Source organism: Pristis pectinata, chromosome 21 (genome assembly GCF_009764475.1).
Source record: "Pristis pectinata isolate sPriPec2 chromosome 21, sPriPec2.1.pri, whole genome shotgun sequence".
Classification (NCBI taxonomy): Eukaryota; Metazoa; Chordata; class Chondrichthyes; order Rhinopristiformes; family Pristidae; genus Pristis; species Pristis pectinata.
The window spans coordinates 27,623,485-27,643,247 of NC_067425.1; the positions used below are offsets into that span (position 1 = coordinate 27,623,485).

Genomic DNA, 19,763 nt, shown 5'->3' on the forward strand with positions numbered 1-19,763 from the left:
TCACTATCAATACCATCTCCTAATTTTGTCATCGCAAACTTACTGATCAAGCCTTGTGCATTTGCATCCAAATCATTTATGTAAATAATGAATAACAAGGGTCCCAACACTGACTCCTGCGGCACACCAGTCACCAGCCTCCATTCTGAGAAAGAACCTTCAACCACCACCTTCTGCTTCCTATCTCCGAGCCAATTTTGAATCCAACTAACTAGCTCTCCCTGGATTCCATAGGACCTGACCTTCCAGATCAGCCTACCATGCGAGACCTTGTCAAAGGCTTTGCTAAAGTCCATACAGTATAGACAACATCCTCTGACCTACCCCTCATCTACCCTTTTGGTTACCTCTTCAAAAAACTCAAAGATTTGTCAAGCATGACTTTCCATGCATAAAGCCATGCTGACTCTTCCTTAGACTTTTGTCAATCCAAATCCTGGTAGATCCTGTCCCTCAGAATTCCCTCCAGTAACTTCCTCACCACTGGTGTCAGGCTGACTGGCCTGTAGTTCCCTGGCTTGTCCTTGCTACCCTTCTGAAACAACGGAACAACATTAGCCACCTTCCAGTCTTTGGGAACTTCACCGGTGTCTAACAATAAAGCAATTATCTCCGCAAGGGCCTCTGCAATTTCTTCTCCAGCCTCCCACAAAGTCCAAGGATGCACTTGGTCAGGCCTTGAGGATTTATCCACCTTAATGGGCTTTAAGGCTGCAAATTTCTTCTCCCTGGTATGATGGAATGTTCTCCAAAACATCTCCACTTGTTTCCCTTATCTCTTGAGCAACTATGATTTTCTCCTCAGTAAACACAGGAGAAATATTCGTTAAAATTCCCACCCGTTACCTGTGGCTCAAGACAAAAGCAGCCTTGCTGATCTCTGCTGATACATCCTCCGTTATCAAAAAGGCAACACCCCCTCCTTGCTTACCTGTACCTCTGTCTTGCTAGTAGCATCTGTATCCTGGAACACAGAGCTGCCAGTCCTGCCCTTCTCTCAGCCATGTTTCTGTTATGGCTATAACCTCCCAGTTCCCACAGCCAATCCACACATTGACTTCATCCACTCTACTCGTTAAACCTCATGCATTGAGGTAAATGCAGTTTAACTATTACTTTCTTTCCTTTTACTGTGCCCCTGGTTATCCCAATTATTAAACTTGCTCTCGCTGGCTACTGCTTTATGCCATGACTTACTCCTGCTCAGAGTCCTACCCCCCACCAACCTAGTTTAAACCCTTCCGTCTAACACTAGCAAATTTCCCTGCAAGGATATTGGTCCCTCTGTGGTTCAAGTGCAACCGGACCCTCTTGTACAGGTCGCCTCTACCCCTTGACTTCCATTTGACTTCCACACCTCTTTAAGAGAACTGCTCTGTCCACAGCTCATTCAAGCCAATGCAATCATTTCCAGATTGAAGACCTTGTGGTCTGTATGCATTAGTCTGTATGCTCAGCCTTGCATAAAGGAGACTGAACACAGGAATCCAGATAGTGAGTAAAAACCTAAAGAAAACATAAAACAGAACTGGACAAAGCCCCTCACTTCATCCTCTTGCTGGAACAGTAGCAGTGGAAGGAGCAAGTGTAAAGAAAAAGGTAGAAAAAGCTCCCTTTCTCCTCATACCTGGACACTGTCCTGTCCCCCCCAGTCCAATCCCTTCCCACCTACATCTGTGACACCTCACACGGTCTCCAACTCTTCCATAACTTTAAGTTCTCTGGCATGCACAACCTCATCTTCCCCACGGACATCCAGTCCCTATATACCTCCATTCCCCATTATGACGGCCTTACCGCCCTCCGCTGCTTTCTTGACCAGGGACAGAACCAGTTCCCTTCCACTAACGCTCTCCTCTGCCTGGCTGATCTTGTCCTCACCTAAAAAACAATTCCACTTTCGATTCCTCTCACTTTCTACAGACCAAGGGCGTAGCTATGGGCACTCGCATGGGCCCCAGCTATGCCTGCCTCTTTGTTGGCTACATTGAACAGTCTCTGTTCCAAGCCTACTCCAGCCCCATTCCTCATCTCTTTCTCCGCTATATCGACGACTGCATTGGTGCCACTTGTACCCGTGCGGAACTTGACGGTTTTATAAACGTCGCCACTAATTTTCACCCTGCTCTCCAATTCCCTTGGACTATCTCAGACCTCTCTCTCCTTCCTCGACCTTTCCATCTAGATCTCAGGAGATTCCTTATCCACTGACATCTTCTACAAACCCACAGGCGCCCACAGCTACCTCGATTACAGCTCCTCCCACCCTGTCTCTTGCAGGAATACTATCCCCTTTTCTCAATTTCTGCACCGCATCTGGTCCCATGATGAGGCTTTCCACTCCAGGACATCTGAGATGTCCAACTTCTTTTATAACTGGAGCTTCCCCCCGCCCGACTGTGGTTGAGAGAGCTTGCACTCGTATCTCTGCCATTTCCCGCACCTCCGGTCTCACCCCCACCCCTCCCAGACCCAAAAGGGATTGGGTCCCCCTTGTCCTCACATTTCATCCCACCAGCCTATGTATCCGACACATCATTCTCTGCCACTTCTGCCATCTCCAACAGGATCCCACCACCGTACATCTTCCCCTCTCCCCCCCCTTTCTGCCCTTCAGAGGGATTGCTCTCTCCGCGAATCCCTCGTTCATTCCTCTCCCCCTCCCCAATCCTGCTCCCACCCTGGGAACTTTCCACTGCCCCCGCCACAGGTGTAACACCTGCCCCTCACCACCTCCATCCAGGGACCCAAACAGTCCTTTCAGGTGAGACAGAGATTCACCTGCACCTCCCTTCAAATCATCTACTGCATTCGGTGCTCCAAGCGTGGCCTCCTTTACCAAACGCAGACTAGGTGACCTTTTTGCAGAACACCTGCACTCCATCGATAACTGCGACCTACATCTCCCCATTGTCAGTCACTTCAACTCCCCCTCCCACACTATCACTGATACGTCATTCCTCGGCCTCCTCCTCTGCCAGAATTCCAAGCACAAACTGGAGGAACAGCACCTCATTTTCCGTCTTGGAACCTTGCAGCCTAATGGGATGAACATTGAATTCTCCCACTAAGTAACCTCCCCCCCACCACCATGCTTCTTCTCTTCTTCCCTTTCCTAGTCTTCCTCTCTTTTTTCCTTCCTTTCTTTTTCCTCCTCTCTCTTTACCTTTGACCAATCGCCAGGTGGATCTGCTCTCCCCTCCTCCCCACACCTGCCTATCACTATCTTTTACCTGCATCTACCTATCACCTTGTGCCTACCCTGCCTCCCCTCTTTAGTCCACCTATCACTGCTCTGCTTTTCCCTGCCATATATTGGGCTTCCCTTTTTCCTATCTTCAGTCCTGAAGAAAGGTCCTGACCTGAAACATTGACCGCCTGCTTTTCTCCACGGATGCTGCCTGGCCTGCTGAGTTCCTCCAGCATCATCGTATTTTTCATCTAGATTCCAGCATCTGCAGTCCTTTGTTTCTCTTGTATAAAAGCTCCCTTCATTTGACTCAAATAATCACTGCGATCAGCACAGTAGCACAGCTAGTCGAGCTGTTGCCTCAGTGCTAGAGACCTGGGTTGAATCCGGACCTCAGGTGCGGTCTGTGTGGGGTCTGAATGTTTGCCCTGTGACTGTGCAGGATTCCTCCAACACCCTAAAGGTGTGAGAGTTGGTGGGTTAATCGGCTACTGTAAGTTCCCCTTTGTGTAGGTGAGTGGTAGAATCTGGAGGAAGTTGATGAGAAAATGTAGAGAATACAAAGTGGGATTAGTGTAGGATGAGTATAAATGGGTGATGGTTAGTGTGGACTCAGTGGCTGAAGGGCCTGTTCCTTTGAGAGTTATAGAGTCATAGAAAAATTCAGCGAAGGTTTAATAACTAACCTGTACAACTTTCATTCAAGCTGCTAGTGGCTATGGATCCATAGCACGAAGTGACAGCTTTTCTCAATGTTGATTTTGGAGACTGATCAAGGTACTGTCAGTCCTGGATCATTCCTGGGGATGTGGGGCAGGATTTGTGGCTGTAGAATAGGTGGTTTACTCTGCAACAAATAAGCCTGCACCCAACCTAATATTAGATGCTGACACAATTCGTGAACGCTCAATGTGATTTACAAAAGGCATCACAAAAATAAAACAAAATAGTGATTTATTAGTACATCAGGGGACAGCATGATTTGTAACTCACCCATTGCCTCTCGTAGTGTCATGTCTTTGACTCACCTCTCCACAAAAACTCTCACTAACAGATTTCCAGCTTAACTAGGATATCCTGTCTAAATATCACACAGTAAATACAGCAGAAAGGAGATTACGTATCTGGCAGAAGGAAAGCATTTTATTTCACAACTGATTTATTGAAGTCTCTTAAAATGAAAGTCAGTGGAATTTGTGTATGTTCTACTTGAAGAAAGTCCTGTGGGAACTCTTTCTTTTACCTCTAACCCCTTCAGTTCCAAAACAGTTCAGTCTTTTCACTTCTCGTGGCTATAAACTCCCCAGACACCAGGAGACCCTCATCTCAGAGACCTTAGTCAGCTAACTATTCTAAAATCTGATCTTGGACTGTAGTTGTTGATTGACTGGTTAGCTAAAGAAGTCATCACCAAAATCCCACGAGGCATCTGCTCCTTCTGCTTTCCCGACTTTTACGGCTCAGGGTTCATTTTTGCTTTGTCCCTTGGAAGACAGGGTCTGTCACAACACATGGCAGATGGGGGGACAAGATGAGGACTACAACCAACTGATAGAGAAGGGATATGAGCAGAGCATTCAGAAAGCAGCTACCTTTCCAAGTTTCATACTTGAGTACAATTCCCTATTTGTTTCTGACTAGGTGCTGTCTGGCCACGACTCCTGAGTGACTGCTTTACAAGCACGACAACAAAGGTCATCATTGGGTGCTGTTGAAGTTTCATTTGATTTTGGGGATGATTGGGGTGGGGGGGGGGGGGGGAGTAAAAAAGGAGCCAAGTCAATCTACTTTTCTAAGTAATCTGTTCCCAAATAAGTAAACTCAATAGGTGCAGGGTAAGGCAAAACGGATAAGCTCAGTACACTTATCAGATACCATTCACATGGTGCAGGAGCTAATGGGCCCAAATTTACCAAAGTAGCAGCAGTGAGGCTATTGATGTCTCCCTTACTCAAGTATGAATGCTGCAGCAAATCCAGCTGAGAACAGGAGTGAAGTGGAAAGTGGATACAGGAAATCCAAGAGTCTCTGCCCACACTGTTCATTGTTAATTTCATGAAAGTGACATCCTGCTGTAGACTTGAAACAGCTGTACCTGCTTGGTGACTTGGAACACATTCCCTGCAGAAAATGTTCTTATTACAAATGCAAGTTACCTTTAACTTGAAATAAGTTAATTCTTGACATTTAATTCTGAACTGAAAATAAATTGTGTGGATTCCACTCTTATTTAGCAAATGGTTGGGGATTTCAGAAAGCCCAAATCTTTCAATCTGCTTGGTTAAGGAGATGCACAGTCACTAGCCTCGTTCAGCCAGGCCAGAGACACTGATTCTCTTGTTATAAAAGTTATGAGCTTACACTTCAGCAGTTTGCTCTGGGTATTTAGGTTTTAATTTTCTGCATGGCGAGGTTAATGGCAGATGCTTTAGTTGCTAGAAGAGTAAATAATGACCCATTGACCTTTGATGGGAGGGGAAACCCAAGAGCCCAAGAGACTGCCTGTACTGCAACGAAACCACCTCAGTTCTGTCCATTTTGTCACCACGATTGAACTTTCTGAATTAAATTTTGCACAGGTTGGTGTTCAGTCTACTCGATTCCTTTCCAGCTGATACACAGCTGACCTAGTACTAGAAAGAGCAGCATGTTCCATCCAATGACCCTTTGTGATTTTCAGGAATTGGGCCAACTCCATATACCACTATAATTTTGGGAGCCAACTACCTCTAGGAGTCAACACTGGGTCCATTTTCGTTCTTGCTTTAAGTTCAGCAAAAGCTGTGAGCCAATGGACTGAAGTAACAGTTCTCAGAGTTAGTCAAAACACTATGGACTCAGATTTAACTGATGCACATGCGCAGACAACGGAAGTACCCAGGAGGCTGCTTTCAGATAAGCACAGAACAATTGACATGGACAGGAAATAAGTGTGTGCTCAGGGTGACAGATGCCTGGTAGGAGGTGATATCAAAGTGGCAGGTAGTTATTACAACAGTGAGGCAGGAGAAGATCCAATTCAGGCTGAACTTGCCAGTTAAAATGTTGCCTCTGCTAATATAAAATTGAAAATAAACAGTTCAAAATATTTAAAAAGCTGGAAAATTAAAGGGTTAGACTAAGGCCAGTTGAGTACCAACCTCCTTATAACAAGAGCCAATTCACAGGGATGGCCCATGATACGGACTCCAAGCTGTGCATATTTTATCCTTTTAATTGAAGTTTTGCAAAGGCCAGACAACTTCAAGGAACCAAACTGTTTATTTAAACCAAAATTAAACAGAACTCTCGGGAACAGAATATACACAGAATAATGACTGCCAGTTTTCAGTCAATTCATTCCTCCGAGATTACTGGTGCCTCTCTATCAGTGTGAGAGCTAACGTCCATTGCAGCAGCAATGCGCACACACACGTACTTAAAATCTAAACGGTACCATCTACCCGTGATTTTCTTTTAAATCAAATTACCCAAGGGGCATGCTTCCCATCACAACATACTGAACACCGTACAACTTCAACTGAGTAGTTCAACGGTTCTAAAAGAAACGACGGAGTGCATGTAGAGCGTTTGATGTCAGCAGCAACGCCGCTAGTAGAGACTCTTGTATATCACCCCAGTTAATTCTCACAGCAGCAGAGAGGTGTCACCTGAAACATGTGAGTTGTTTAGGAAACAATTAACTAGCTTTGAGGAAATATTTTAACATATTGAGATATGCAGTCCACTTGAAGCACTTGTACATTTTATATTTACTATTGTCTCTGTACAAACAGATTCCATTCCCCCACTGGACCATCATCAGATTTGCTGGAATCCTGTGAAGAAAAGGACAAGTATCAGCAATATATAAATCACTGTAATATAATTCAACCCCAAGGGGTTGTTCTAACCTAATCCATTGGCAGGGAACTGATAGGATCTGGTTGGCTGCCTTGTTTAACTCTCCAATGGCATCAGTGGGCTACAGAATGAGCAATCAACTGGGTCCAGTCAATTATCCACCAGGCAGGGTAGGCTGAAACTACTCACCTTCAGATGTAACTGACCCTTCCCGTCAATCCCACTGCTTCTTCCTTCTGCAAGGTCTCGATCAGAGTAGATGACAGTGACACTGTAGATATTTAAAGCAGGAGGGACGATATTTTTTTTTGTTTCTTCCAGCCCATTTCCGCACAATGTAAATGAGTAGAAATCTGTTCAATGCTGAGAGAGAAATGCTGGCAGATCACTGGGTGAATTTCCTGCTAATACTAACGTCACTGGATTTTTTTTATTATTAACATCCAACAGGCAGATGGGATCTCAGTTTAATTCTCAGCCAAAAGATGGAGTAGCACCTCTGGATTATATCAGGTTGTCAGTCCTTAAATGAGAACAGAACCGTAAACCCCTCTGATGGCCAAGAGTGGTAACAATCGAATATAAAGAACTACAGGACCAAGGCTTGAGGGATTAAATAGTTTGGTAAAATGTGAACTTGGCCAGGAGAGAAGATGCTAGTTGGCAGAGCATCAAATCTGAATACATTTCCCCAGCGATCAGTATTGGCGGCTCCAAAGTCTGATTTAGATAACAATCTTGATACACAAATGTTTTAACATTGATCATTCAAAAAAAACCAAGTGAAAAGAAACACAAGTTTCTATAACCAGTATCCACAGTGCATGGAAGCAGGTCAAGGCATGTCAGAAAGTGGGGAAAAAGTCATTGGGTGATTGTACAACAAAAGAGGCTTGGGTGGCATAGGATGATGCAATCAAAGAAAACAGGGCTTGGCAAAACATGCACAGACAATGGACCAGCAGAAAGGAGGAGACGACAAAGATAAAAGAGACTGCAGATACTGGAACGAGAAACAACCCAGAATGCTGGGAGAACTTAGCGGATCAAGCAGCATCTGTGGAGACAAAGGGCAGAAGTTGATGTTTTAAGTTGAGACCCAGCATCACGTCTGAGAGGGGAAGAGAAAAGATCACCAGAATGCAGCAGTACAAAGGGGAAAGATTTCCAGCATATACAGTAGGAAGGTGAAAGATTGCCAGTATACAGTGCGAATGGGGAGATGATGAGAAGGACATGAGGCAGAAAGGAAGGAGATGAACAAAAAGGTCAACAGTGGTGGAGTGAATCAAGCCAGGCATTGGAATAGCCAAAGATATAACATGGGAGAAGCCTACCAAGGCAAGGCAAGCATAGTTCCACAAGTTCACTGGAAAATTTATTTTTACTATTGAGACATCTAACAAAAGTGTGTTTGGGTATTAATAGGAGTAACATCCAATAGTCTGGAAAATCTGCTAGTCCAGCACCACCACAGTCCCAAGGGTTGTGGATTATTGGAGTTTTACAGGAAAAGATTAATCCCATTTCATGCTAAACTATAACTGCAGTTACAAGGGGTATTGATTAGAAAGTGGAAATAAAAGCATAAACGCTCAATGTGTGAACATCCTCAAGGTGGTGATAAAGAGTTGAAACATTCAGCAGACAATTAGATAAGAATTGGGAGCAGAAGTCCATCCAATCCTATGAGCCTCTTCCGCAAATCATCAACATTGTCTCATCTTCTACCTTAGTGCCATTTTCCTGCCCTATCCCGACATCCCTCAATTCTACCAACATCCAGAAATCAATCACTCTTCTGATTGAACTCAATGGCCAAGCCTCCACAGCCCTCCAAAGATTCACCACCCACTATGTGAAGAAATTTCTCTTCAGCTTGGTTCTAAACAGCCTAACCCTAACTCTCAGGTTGTGCCTCCTGGTCCTGGACTCCTCAGCCAACAACATCCTCCCTCCAACCAGCTTCTCAAGCCCTGTAAGAATATTTTAAGTTTCAATGAGGTCTCCTCTCACTTTTCTAAATTTCAGAGAATACAGACCATATTTATTCAATGTCTCGTCATGCAGCAAACCCACTATCCCTGGAACCAGTCTAGCAAACCTTTGCTGCACTCCCTCTATTGGAAGACATCCGTTCTTAAGTAAGGAGATCTAAAACTGTACGCAAAACTCCATGTGTTGTCTCGCCAAGGCTCTACACAAGACTTCCTTACTTCTGTATTCAGATTCTGTGGTAATTAATATACTATTTGCCTTCCAGTAAAACTCCAATAATCCAGAACCCTTGGGACTGTGGTGGTGCTGGGCTAGTAGATTTTCCAGACTATTGGATGTTACTCCTATTAATACCCAAATGCACTTTTATTAGATGTCTCACAATAGTAAAATAAATTTTCCAGTGAACTCAGTGAATTTAAAGGGAGCAAGACATATACCAGCACCCCAGACCTTGGCTGCAGCTATAAACCTACACCTTTTCCTGACCCCTGATGTTCTGGACCCCAATCCCGGCTATGACTGCAAACTCAGTCCACATTCTGGACCCTTTGCTGCACACCCTGTGTGTGCTCAATTCAACGAAATGGTCAAAACAAAAATAGACAAGGAACTGAACACCCACTGATGAGAGAATGAGATGTACCTGTTAGTATGATGATATCTATAGTATCTGCAGCGATAAACAGGCACAAGAACAAGTCCTGTACCTACACACGATTGAATCTTAACAGACCATGCATTATCTTTGCTCAAAAGTATAAAATGTATTTAACAAAGTAGGTTTGGTTACATTCTCACTAGATTCATGATACATTTCAAAATCCAAATTTCTATCAGCATGTCACGACGGCAAAAAGAACACCTCATCACCTCAGCACTCAATCCAGAAATGATCTTCCCAATCTGAACACTTAATCCCACTTTTCAGATCTGTGTAGCATTTATGGTATAAAATTTATAGTTTGGTTGAAAAAAAACATTTCAAACCCAAATCAGTGGAGGTTGTCTCACTTGTGTGAAGGCATAATTGGCTATTACTTCCAAAAACCTTAAAAACTAGGAGCAGTTATACTAGACATCGGAGTCCAGCTGTAAACATTCAAACCGTGTCAACTGCAAGAGATTATTGGGATATTTCTCCATGAAACAGAATCTGCTTCAGGACTCAAACTTTATGGAGTGATAAACCACTGCTTAAACCAAGGCAGGCCACAATTTATGGGCAGTGTGTCCTTTTCCCTTTCTACTGCGCAAAGATCACAGGCTCTCCAGTTTCCAGATGATGTAAGAGCACCCAGTCTCCAACCTTGGTGGAGCTCTCTCACAGCAGCCTCCATGTGGTGGACAACCTGATTGATGAATCCCTGACGAGTCACAAATAAAATTCACAGCCGCACCAATTTGAGGGAATATAATTCACAATACCACTTGCACAAATCCTGCCACATTACAAAACTGCTCCAATATCAGGAGCACTCTTACTACTGGAAAATTCACAGCATGTTTTGAACATTTCCGCTCATTCATATTAACATTTTTCTAATTCCATTTAAAGTTAACTTTTTTTAAAACTTGCTTTGTAACTGATATATTTGATTTCTTCCAGTTAAGAAATAAGTAATTCAAAGCTCAGAACAAATCACGTTCAGTGAACTGCCTTGGAGTTGTGTTACTACTCTGTAGGTAAAGCAATTCTGCACAGGCAGTGCAAACAAAATATGTATTTATAACCACTTCAGGTAGAGTGTTGCAGAGGGTGGAACAATGGACAGGACAAGAATATTCTCTGTTGAACAATCCAGCTGCACCATGACAACTTAAACTCCCCCTCAACCATAGGAGGGGGCAGCTGTAATGCCAATTTAAAACCACATCTGAATCACGGCACCTCCTGAAAGCTGGATTGAGATGGCTGCAGTTTGCAGCTCCTTTTAGAACTACCACCATTCAGCTGCACCCAGGTAAGTCAGGCCTGGACTAATGTGCAGGCCAGAAGGTGCTAACTGACATATGTCAATGCTTCAATCACCAGACTGCATGTGGAGCCCATTGCAGACTCCAATCTGGCTAGGGTCCTTCTGTAAGCCCTATGCTCACAAGACCCGGTACACAATTAGAGCCCCCACTTGAATGAAAATTCCCAGCACATAGACCACACACACATACATATATATACACACATGCACACACACATATCAATGATTTCTTAGTATTTGTTTCTTTTTTTTTTAAAAAGCGCATGCTTTCCTTTTTATAATGTAAAGCAATCTTAATAGCTTTTTAAATGTGTCTGTGATGAAACCTTGGCAGGTTTGGACAGAAGTGAACCTGTAATCCCCTTTGCCTCTTATCAGAGGGTGCCAGGGCATTCTGGAGGCAAGGCACTACCCACAGCCTCTTTATGCCTCACCACATCCCTTTTTTTTGACAGAGGTGGTGTGGAAGGAAAGAGGTTAGCTCACCGAGGTATACGCATGCAGCTCACTTATTTGCAGGCAGTTAGGGAGCATAGAGAATGGATTGAATCCAACCCACGTCTTCTGTATTGTTTCAGTGCCAGCCTTGCATTATGTACCAAGTGTGGCTTGAGGACACATAAATTCCTCATCTCATCCTTTTCCTACTGCCACATGCTGACAATTTTGACCAATACTGAAGCAAACTGGCATGTACCTTCCTAATTTTGAAGCTGCAAGGGCAAAAGATAACATGTCTGTACATGTTCACAAGCAAGGCACAATACTGAATAACGAACTAAGAGTGCTACTTCTAAAGGAGTTTCTATGTATTGAAAACGTGATTAGACACCATCTCATCACTACCGGTTTAAGATTACTTTTAATGACTCAAAGTCAGTCGAGTTTATTGCAGGTGCAATGAAAATCTTACCTGCAACAGCATCACAGGCACACAGCATCATATAATTACTATACCTGGTATCTGTTGACGAGTCTGAACAAACAGTTAAGCCAGGTTTGTTTTTTATTTCAACAGTTTAGTGTTCTACATTCATTGTCACAGAGAATGATAAATAAAAAGATTTGCTCCAAGCCTCACTACCTGGCCCACGTCTGCTCAACATGCAGAAGCAGCATTTGGGATGGTATTGAGAAACTGGACTCTACACATCAGGAGCACACAGAGGTCCAGTGTGAATGGCATAAGGAGTGCACCACCTCACAATGTACCACCTCCTAGCCTGCCTCATTAGGTGCCTCTTGCCCCATCAGTGGAAGAGTCTGCAGTTCCCACATTAGACTCAGTCACCTCAGAACCAGAGTGGATGCAAGTCATCCTCAATCTCAAAGGACTGCCCAAGATGGTTTTTTTTAAAAATCCATGTTTTATTTCATTTGAATTTAAATTCCCTAGCAGCCAAGATGGGCTTTGAACTTTCATTTCTGGTCAACAATCCAAAAATCTGGCTGTTAGTCTAGTAGCACAATCATATCCTTAGGAGTTCCTTGTTACTACTGGGATTTCAAAGCTTGACTGGCTGTCAACGTAGTCTGTTTAGCACTGAAGAAACCAACATCCTCGTCCCACCTATTTGCACACTGATTTATCAGCCTCCTAGCGTACACCTAATAATATTTGAAGTACATCTGAAATATAACAGACTCTGCGCCAGAGTCTACGAAGTCTTTCCATTTAACTACAGATTACACTGAATGATTCCCTTACTCCCATACGTAACACAAATAGTTCCCCAACACACTGCTGTGTTAGAATGGGGACCTTTCAAAGGTGCCAGGTTTATGCTCTTTGCCTAGTCAGGATGCAAAGAGTTTGTAACTAACATTGCACATCTCTATGAAGCAAGCTAACTTACTTTGCTCACTTACAAGATGTCAGATTAAAAATCAATCGAGACAAGTGAAACTGTAGATGGGAATTTAGGCTTTAAATGGATGATTTCCATCCTGTTGAACAATTCATTCCACCAGAACGATGCCCCTGGATCACCACTGAATATGTACAGCAGTCAGTTTGCACAAACCCTTTTGATCAGAGGTTTAGCCAAGTGTCATCTTGACAGTTGCTTTACCGATTTAAGAGATTTTTGCCTTCAGATGGCTACCTCTTTAAATCCAGCCCCATGTTTAAATGACAGCTGCAGTTAAGTTCCAGATCTAAGTCTAAAACCTATGTTACCGAGGACAGTTCAAGCTAGCCATCGAACCATGAGTCCAAGGAAGCTCTCGTTTCAACCAAATACAATCGATAAGTGACAGCCAATTATATCTGAATCCAACTGTCAGTTCTTCAGACTCACAACTGTTGCCTGGACACCCCTGTTCATGGGAGAATCTCTTGGAACTTTCAAAAATTACATCAAATTAGTTCCACTTCTGCAGTGGGGAGAATTTGAAGAATCCTTGTGCAGATAAAACATGAACTGGAAAGAATAATACTGTGATCTTTTTTCAGTTCCATGGAATTAGTGTAAACTATTAGATTATTATTTATTCATATTTAGTTCCATAACTCTTGACTGGTTATGTCTAGATTTATGTTCGATATGTCAAAGGAGCACTATATCATCAAATTACTGGAGCGATTTGGGCCCATGACCTTCAGATACAGAGGCAAATGTGGAACCACTGAGAAGATTAAAGATTAAAAGGGACACAGTTGTTTAACTAACCCCTTTAATTTCCCCAAATGACCTCAACACGCAACTTGGCTGCTAGCCCCCCGTCTTCAGCCTGAATGAAGGATGTAAATACAGCTTTTTGTCAAAATCTCTCCTGTAATTAATTACAAAATTCACAAAAGGTGAGATGATGATTAGTGCTAAGGCCCCAGAGACAGCACGCAATGTGCTTGGTGGCAAAAACACTTTCTGCACTCTGTCCAAAACTATCACTTTACACAAAACGGAGTTTGTTGAATCCATCAGAGCCGGCCAGCACAAACAGGAGGCGGTGGTGAGAGGACGACCATGTGATGCAGCTGGTGCTGTGCTAATGATCGATGCCAGTAGAGGAGGAGAAGAACAGGCAATAGTTGTCTCAGAGTCATCACAAATTTCTCCTGGGCAGTCATCGATGTCAGTGCACAAAATGACACACAGGCAGGCATTATAATATCTCATGCATGTGATGGTTTATGATGAGCTAGGGCTTGTGGAATTACTGGCAGGTTAAACTATTGGACTGAAAGGGACTTGGAATGGGAAGTGGAAGGTGATAAATGGAAATGTGTCTGGGGGGTGCAGGGCAGGGGGTGTGACTGCAGAAGCCCAATAGGGGCCAGTTCAGGGTCTCCTGCTGTGAACACAAGACAGATTAAAGCCAAATGAGCCTCAAGAGAGGACATTAGAAAGTTGTTCCCCTCCTTCGAACTATGACGTGGATGTGAGGAATAGACTGAAAAACTAATTGAAGCAAATGATTCACAGCCGTAGGAATAGGGATGTTCTTAATGTTGTATATTATTGTAAAGGACCAAGACTGGATCAATGCACCAAGTGGCAAAATAGTCTTTGCTAGATAGTATGGTTGGTGGGGGGAAGAGGGAAAGAGGATAAAAGAGGCAAAAAAAGGAAATGTTCTGTTCAAAGGGCAACCGGGATGGGCTGTTAAGTGCAGATATAATAATAGATAAACATCCCAGAATTGTATTTGACTACACTTTGGTCTTGGGTTACGAGATAAAATTGTCCCATGGTAGATTAAATGAGTGGGGAAGAGTCAGGAGCAGAGTGAAGTGGGTGCAGTTTCCTCTCAAGAACCACAGGTGTTCAGTGACTCAGCATGAACTGGGGAGAACCAAATGGAGAAACAGAACAGCCATCCAACGCTGCAAGCACGTGGCCAATTTTACAGGTACACCAACAAAGCTGGATATACAAGATTGCACCCATGCACTCCCCTCTGCATTGAAGCTAATCTACAGGACAAATCAAAAACTGTTCAACCTCTGACCTCTCTGCTCCAAAACCAAGCTCATTACAAACTTAATTAGTTACAATGGGTAGATGATGCTTGGGTATATGCACACTCAGAGGCTGAGCTCTGTCATCAATGACTCATTCACTGAAGCTCTAGAGAGAAAGGAGCTTAAACACTCAAAATAAAGTTCCTCTACCAGCCTGCACTACTGCATGACACCGCGCCCTTCACAATAAAGTTACAAGAAAATGTAAACTGCTTCTTGCATCTTGGGAGTTACCACTTAGTGAAGGCAGATATTGATGATGAAGTTGACAATGCCACCAGTGCCTCAGTACAGCCTTTACCCATCCTTGTGAAGAACATCTAAAAGTCAAGATCTCATTAAATTCAGTCTACAGGTCAGCAGTGATCCTCCCCCTCTTGTACACTTCAGGGACATGGACCACCTACTTAAAGCACTGTCAAGGTACCATTAACAATGTCAGTACAAAATCTTCCAAATCCACAGGCAAGAGAAATGAAGCAATTTCAGCATCTTCTCCTAGGCAGACGTCCGCAGCAGAGGCTCTAATTACACGGCTAGTGGGGAGGATCACATGCCCAACACTACACTCTCGAACGAGGAACTCTACTTTGAGCTCTGTCACTGTGAGGGATTACCAGGCAGCTAGGCAGAATTACTTCAAGAATGTTCCCCAAGCCTCCTCGAACAAAAATCTAACTTCTGACTTTTGAGAATCTCTGGCCCATGACCAATGAAGAATGAGCATCCAAGGAAGGCACTGAGAACCTCAAGTCTCTTTGGTGGAGGCATGCAGAAGCCTAGTAACAGAGCAGGGAGGGGTATACACACTGTTCACCCACTCATCCTTCAAGTACCTCCTACCTCTATGGGAGGGTCTGTCAAACCCACACTTGCCCCATCAGCCATCTCAGAACTGCAGCGTAAGTCAGTCATCACTGATCCTGACAAAGAGAAGAGACTTTGTTTAAATAGGAACTAATGTTACTTACCTTAGTCTTTCACTATTGCAGTTACCTAGGCAGCAAACATCCTGTGACACATTTCCTTCTCCTTCAAGTTCCACTCTCGGTAACAGCTGTGTGAAAAGAAGAACTATTAAGTAGAGATATTCAGCAGCTGGAAGCTCTGTGCTTTTAGTATTAGTTGTGGAAAATTCTACTTTCTGTTGGCTACTACCTCTTCAATTCTTGGCTCATTCGCAGCTTCTATATAAAAATATAAAATCAGTGCCACCCTGACCAGGTTCTGATTCAGCATGAGTGGGTGACAGTGACAGATTTCCCAGCCACCGTAGTCCCAGATTACGGCAATAAAATGTTTATAACAGGTTGTTTTAAAATCATAGAATTAGATCCACACCAGATCAGGCCAAGTCACAGGGATGGTGATGCAATGGTTGATAATTTAAGTTTCCTGCACAAGTTTTTAAAAACAGTAGCATAACAATAGAGATACTGTGAACACTATCAAACACCAACACTCTTCTAATCTCCCTCATGGTGAAGGCCACTAGCTCCACCTAGTGCCAGAATCAGTATAATACAAAGATAAACAGCACATCTGTTAGGCAGTCCCTCAGGATCGAGGATGCGTTACTCATACATTACTCTGGTTTAACAGTGATGTTGCCGACATATGCTCAGAGTTAACGCTCTGCCAGTTTACCAAATTTTGGCTCCTCCTGGACCAACTTCCAAAGCAAAGACACTCAGAAAATACTAAAAGGGTTTCAGAAAATGTGTCAACTCACAAAATGCTGGAGGAACTCAGCAGGTCAGGCAGCATCTATGGAGGGAAATAAACAGTTGACGTTTCGAGTCAAGACCCTTCATCAGGACTACAAAGGAAGAGGGCAGAAGCCAGAATAAGGAGGTCACGGGATGGGGAGGAGCACATCCAGGCAGGTAATAGATAAGCCTTTATGTCAGTGAGACCTGACGCACATTGGGTGACCACTTTGTCGAGCGCCTTCATTCAGTCCGCCACAAAAGGATCTCCCGGTGGCCAATTCCACATCTTACTCCCATATCCACAATTCCACATCTTACTCCCATACTGACGTGTCTATCCATGGCCTCCTCTACTACCACGTTGAGGCCAGACGCAGGTTGGAGGAACAACACCTCATATTCCGCCTTGGTAATCTCCAATCTGACAGCCTCAACATCGATTTCCCTAACTTCTGGTAACCCCTCCCCTCTTTAGCCCCCACCCCCTTCTTCCTCCCTCATTCCTGAGGCCCCCTTTCCTTTCCCCCGCCCTCATGACCTGCCCATCCCTTCCCCCGCCCTCATGACCTATCCATTCCCCGCTTCTTCCCTTGTTTCCATGGTCCACTGCCCTCTCCTACCGGATTCCTCCTTCTTCAGCCCTTTGCCTCTTCCACCCATCACCTCCCAGCTTCTTACTTCCCCCCCCCCCCCCACCTGAACTCACCTATCACCTGCCTGCACGTGATCCTCCCCCTCCCCCAACCTTATTCCAGCTTCTGCCCTCTTCCTTTCCAGTCCGGATAAAGGGTCTTGGCCCAAAATGTCGACTGTTTATTTCTCTCCATAGATGCTACCTGACCTGCTGAGTTCCTCCAGCATTTTGTGTGTGTTGCTCCAGATTCCAGCATCTGCAGAATCTCGTCTCAGAAAATGTGTCCTTGTTTTCAGCTGAATTTCTTGGATCCTACTTGAATGTTGCATTTTGTTCCAGGTTTTGGTTTACAGAAAAGCTTTGAAATTGCTGCACTAACATTGAAGTGTCTATGAATTTACCCTGAAAAATAGCCAACTGTTGCCTAATTCCCAGAAACCTACAGCTCCTGAGTCCAGCCTCAACTCAAGCAGGTCTTGGCACCATAGTAAAGTTACTACTACAATGATATAACTAAAACCACCATACTAAAAAGGTAAAATCTGTGAATTGTCTTTTAGGAGTATGAGTAGTACAGGGGTCATTTCCTAGCTGTGTGGTTCTGATCCAACTGGAAAATCATGTGCTCAGCTTTCCAAATTATTTTCTTTGGCTTTGGCTCTGGCTCAAGGGGCTTTGGCGTAAAGGGGCAAGGCGAGGTAGGTGACTTGAGTAAAGGAAGTAGTATGAATGCAGTTTCCTGTACTCTGTGTCAGATGTGAGAGTTCCCGGAGTCTCCCTGCCTTCGGGAAGGCTACATCTGCACCCGGTGTGTCGAGCTGCAGCTCCTGAGGGACCGTGTTAGGGAACTGGAGATGCAGCTCGATGACCTTCGTCTGATCAGGGAGAATGAGGTGATAGAAAGGAGTTATAGGCAGGTGGTCACACCGAGGCCACGGGAGTCAGGCAAGTGGGTCACAGTCAGGAGGGGGAAGGGAAAGAATCAGGTACTAGAGAGTACCCCGGTGGCTGTATCCCTTGACAATAAGTACTCCTGTTTGAGTACTGTTGGGGGAGACAGGCTACCTGGGGGAAGCAACAGTGGCAGTGTCTCTGGCACAGAGTCTGGCCCTGTGGCTCAGAAGGGTAGGGAAGGAGAGAGGAGGGCAGTAGTGATGGGGGACTCTATAGTTAGGTGGGCAGACAGGCGATTCTGTGGACACAGGAGAGAAACTCGGAAGGTAGTTTGCCTCCCAGGTGCCAGGGTCTGGGATGTTTCAGATCGCGTCCAACATATCCTGCAGAAGGAGGGAGAACAGCCAGAGGTCGTGGTACATATCGGCACCAACGACATAGGTAGGAAAAGGGATGAGGTCCTGAAAAAAGACTATAGGGAGTTAGGAAGGAAGTTGAGAAGCAGGACCTCAAAAGGTAGTAATTTCAGGATTACTGCCTGTGTCAAGTGACAGTGGGTATAGGAATAGAATGAGGAGGAGGTTAAATGCGTGGCTGAGGGATTGGAGTAAGGAGCAGGGATTCAGATTTCTGGATCACTGGGGCCTCTTTTGGGGCAGGTATGACCTGTACAAAGAGGACAGGTTGCACTTGAATCCCAGGGGGACCAATATCCTGGCGGGGAGGTTTGCTAAAGCTACTGGGGTGGGGGGCGGCAGTTTAAACTAGATTTGTTGGGGGGGTGGGATCTGAACTGGAGAAACTGGGGAAGAGGTGTTTGGCTCTCAAATAGAGAAAGCTAATAGTAGGTACGAGAGGGAGGGTAGGCAGGTGATAGAGAAGGGACGTGCTCAGACCAGTTTGAGGTGTGTCTATTTTAACGCAAAAAGTATTGTGAACAAGGCGGATGAGCTTAGAGCTTGGATAAATACTTGGAGCTACGATGTGGTGGCCATTACAGAGACTTGGATAGCTCAGGGACATGGAATGGTTGCTTCAAGTGCCGGGTTTTAGGTGTTTCAGAAAGGACAAGGAAGGAGGCAAAAGGGGTGGGGGAGTGGCACTGTTGATCAGAGATAGTGTCACGGCTGCAGAAAAGGTGGACGTCACTGAGGGGCTGTCTACGGAGTCTCTGTGGGTGGAGGTTAGGAACAGGAAAGGGTCAATAACTTTACTGGGTGGTTTTTTTTATATATAGGTCGCCCAATAGTAACAGGGATATTGAGGAGCAGATAGGGAAGCAGATCCTAGAAAGGTGTGATAATAACAGAGTTGTTGTGATGGGAGATTTTTAATTTCCCAAACATCAGTTGGCATCTCCAGACAGTGAGGGGTTTGGATGGGGTGGAGTTTGTTAAGTGTGTTCAGGAAGGATTCTTGACACGATATATAGATAGGCCTACAAGAGGAGAGGCTGTGCTTGATCTGGTATTGGGAAATGAACCTGGTCAGGTGTCAGACCTCTCAGTGGGTGAGCATTTTGGAGATAGAATTATGATCACTATCT

General features: G+C 44.5%; 1 protein-coding gene across 1 annotated transcript in view; it reads right to left on the reverse strand.

Moving 5' to 3' along the window:
• Positions 1–6,434: 6,434 nt before the first annotated feature.
• fkbp6 (FKBP prolyl isomerase 6) overlaps positions 6,435–19,763 on the reverse strand; it is a 49,418-nt gene continuing 36,089 nt past the window's right edge. Inside the window, exons 9-10 of the mRNA XM_052035716.1 lie at positions 15,949–16,034; positions 6,435–7,008 (exon numbers count right to left, since the gene is read on the reverse strand). Coding sequence (XP_051891676.1) covers positions 15,974–16,034 — 61 coding nt within the window. The 3' untranslated portion in view covers positions 6,435–7,008; positions 15,949–15,973. The remainder of the gene's footprint in view (positions 7,009–15,948; positions 16,035–19,763) is intronic.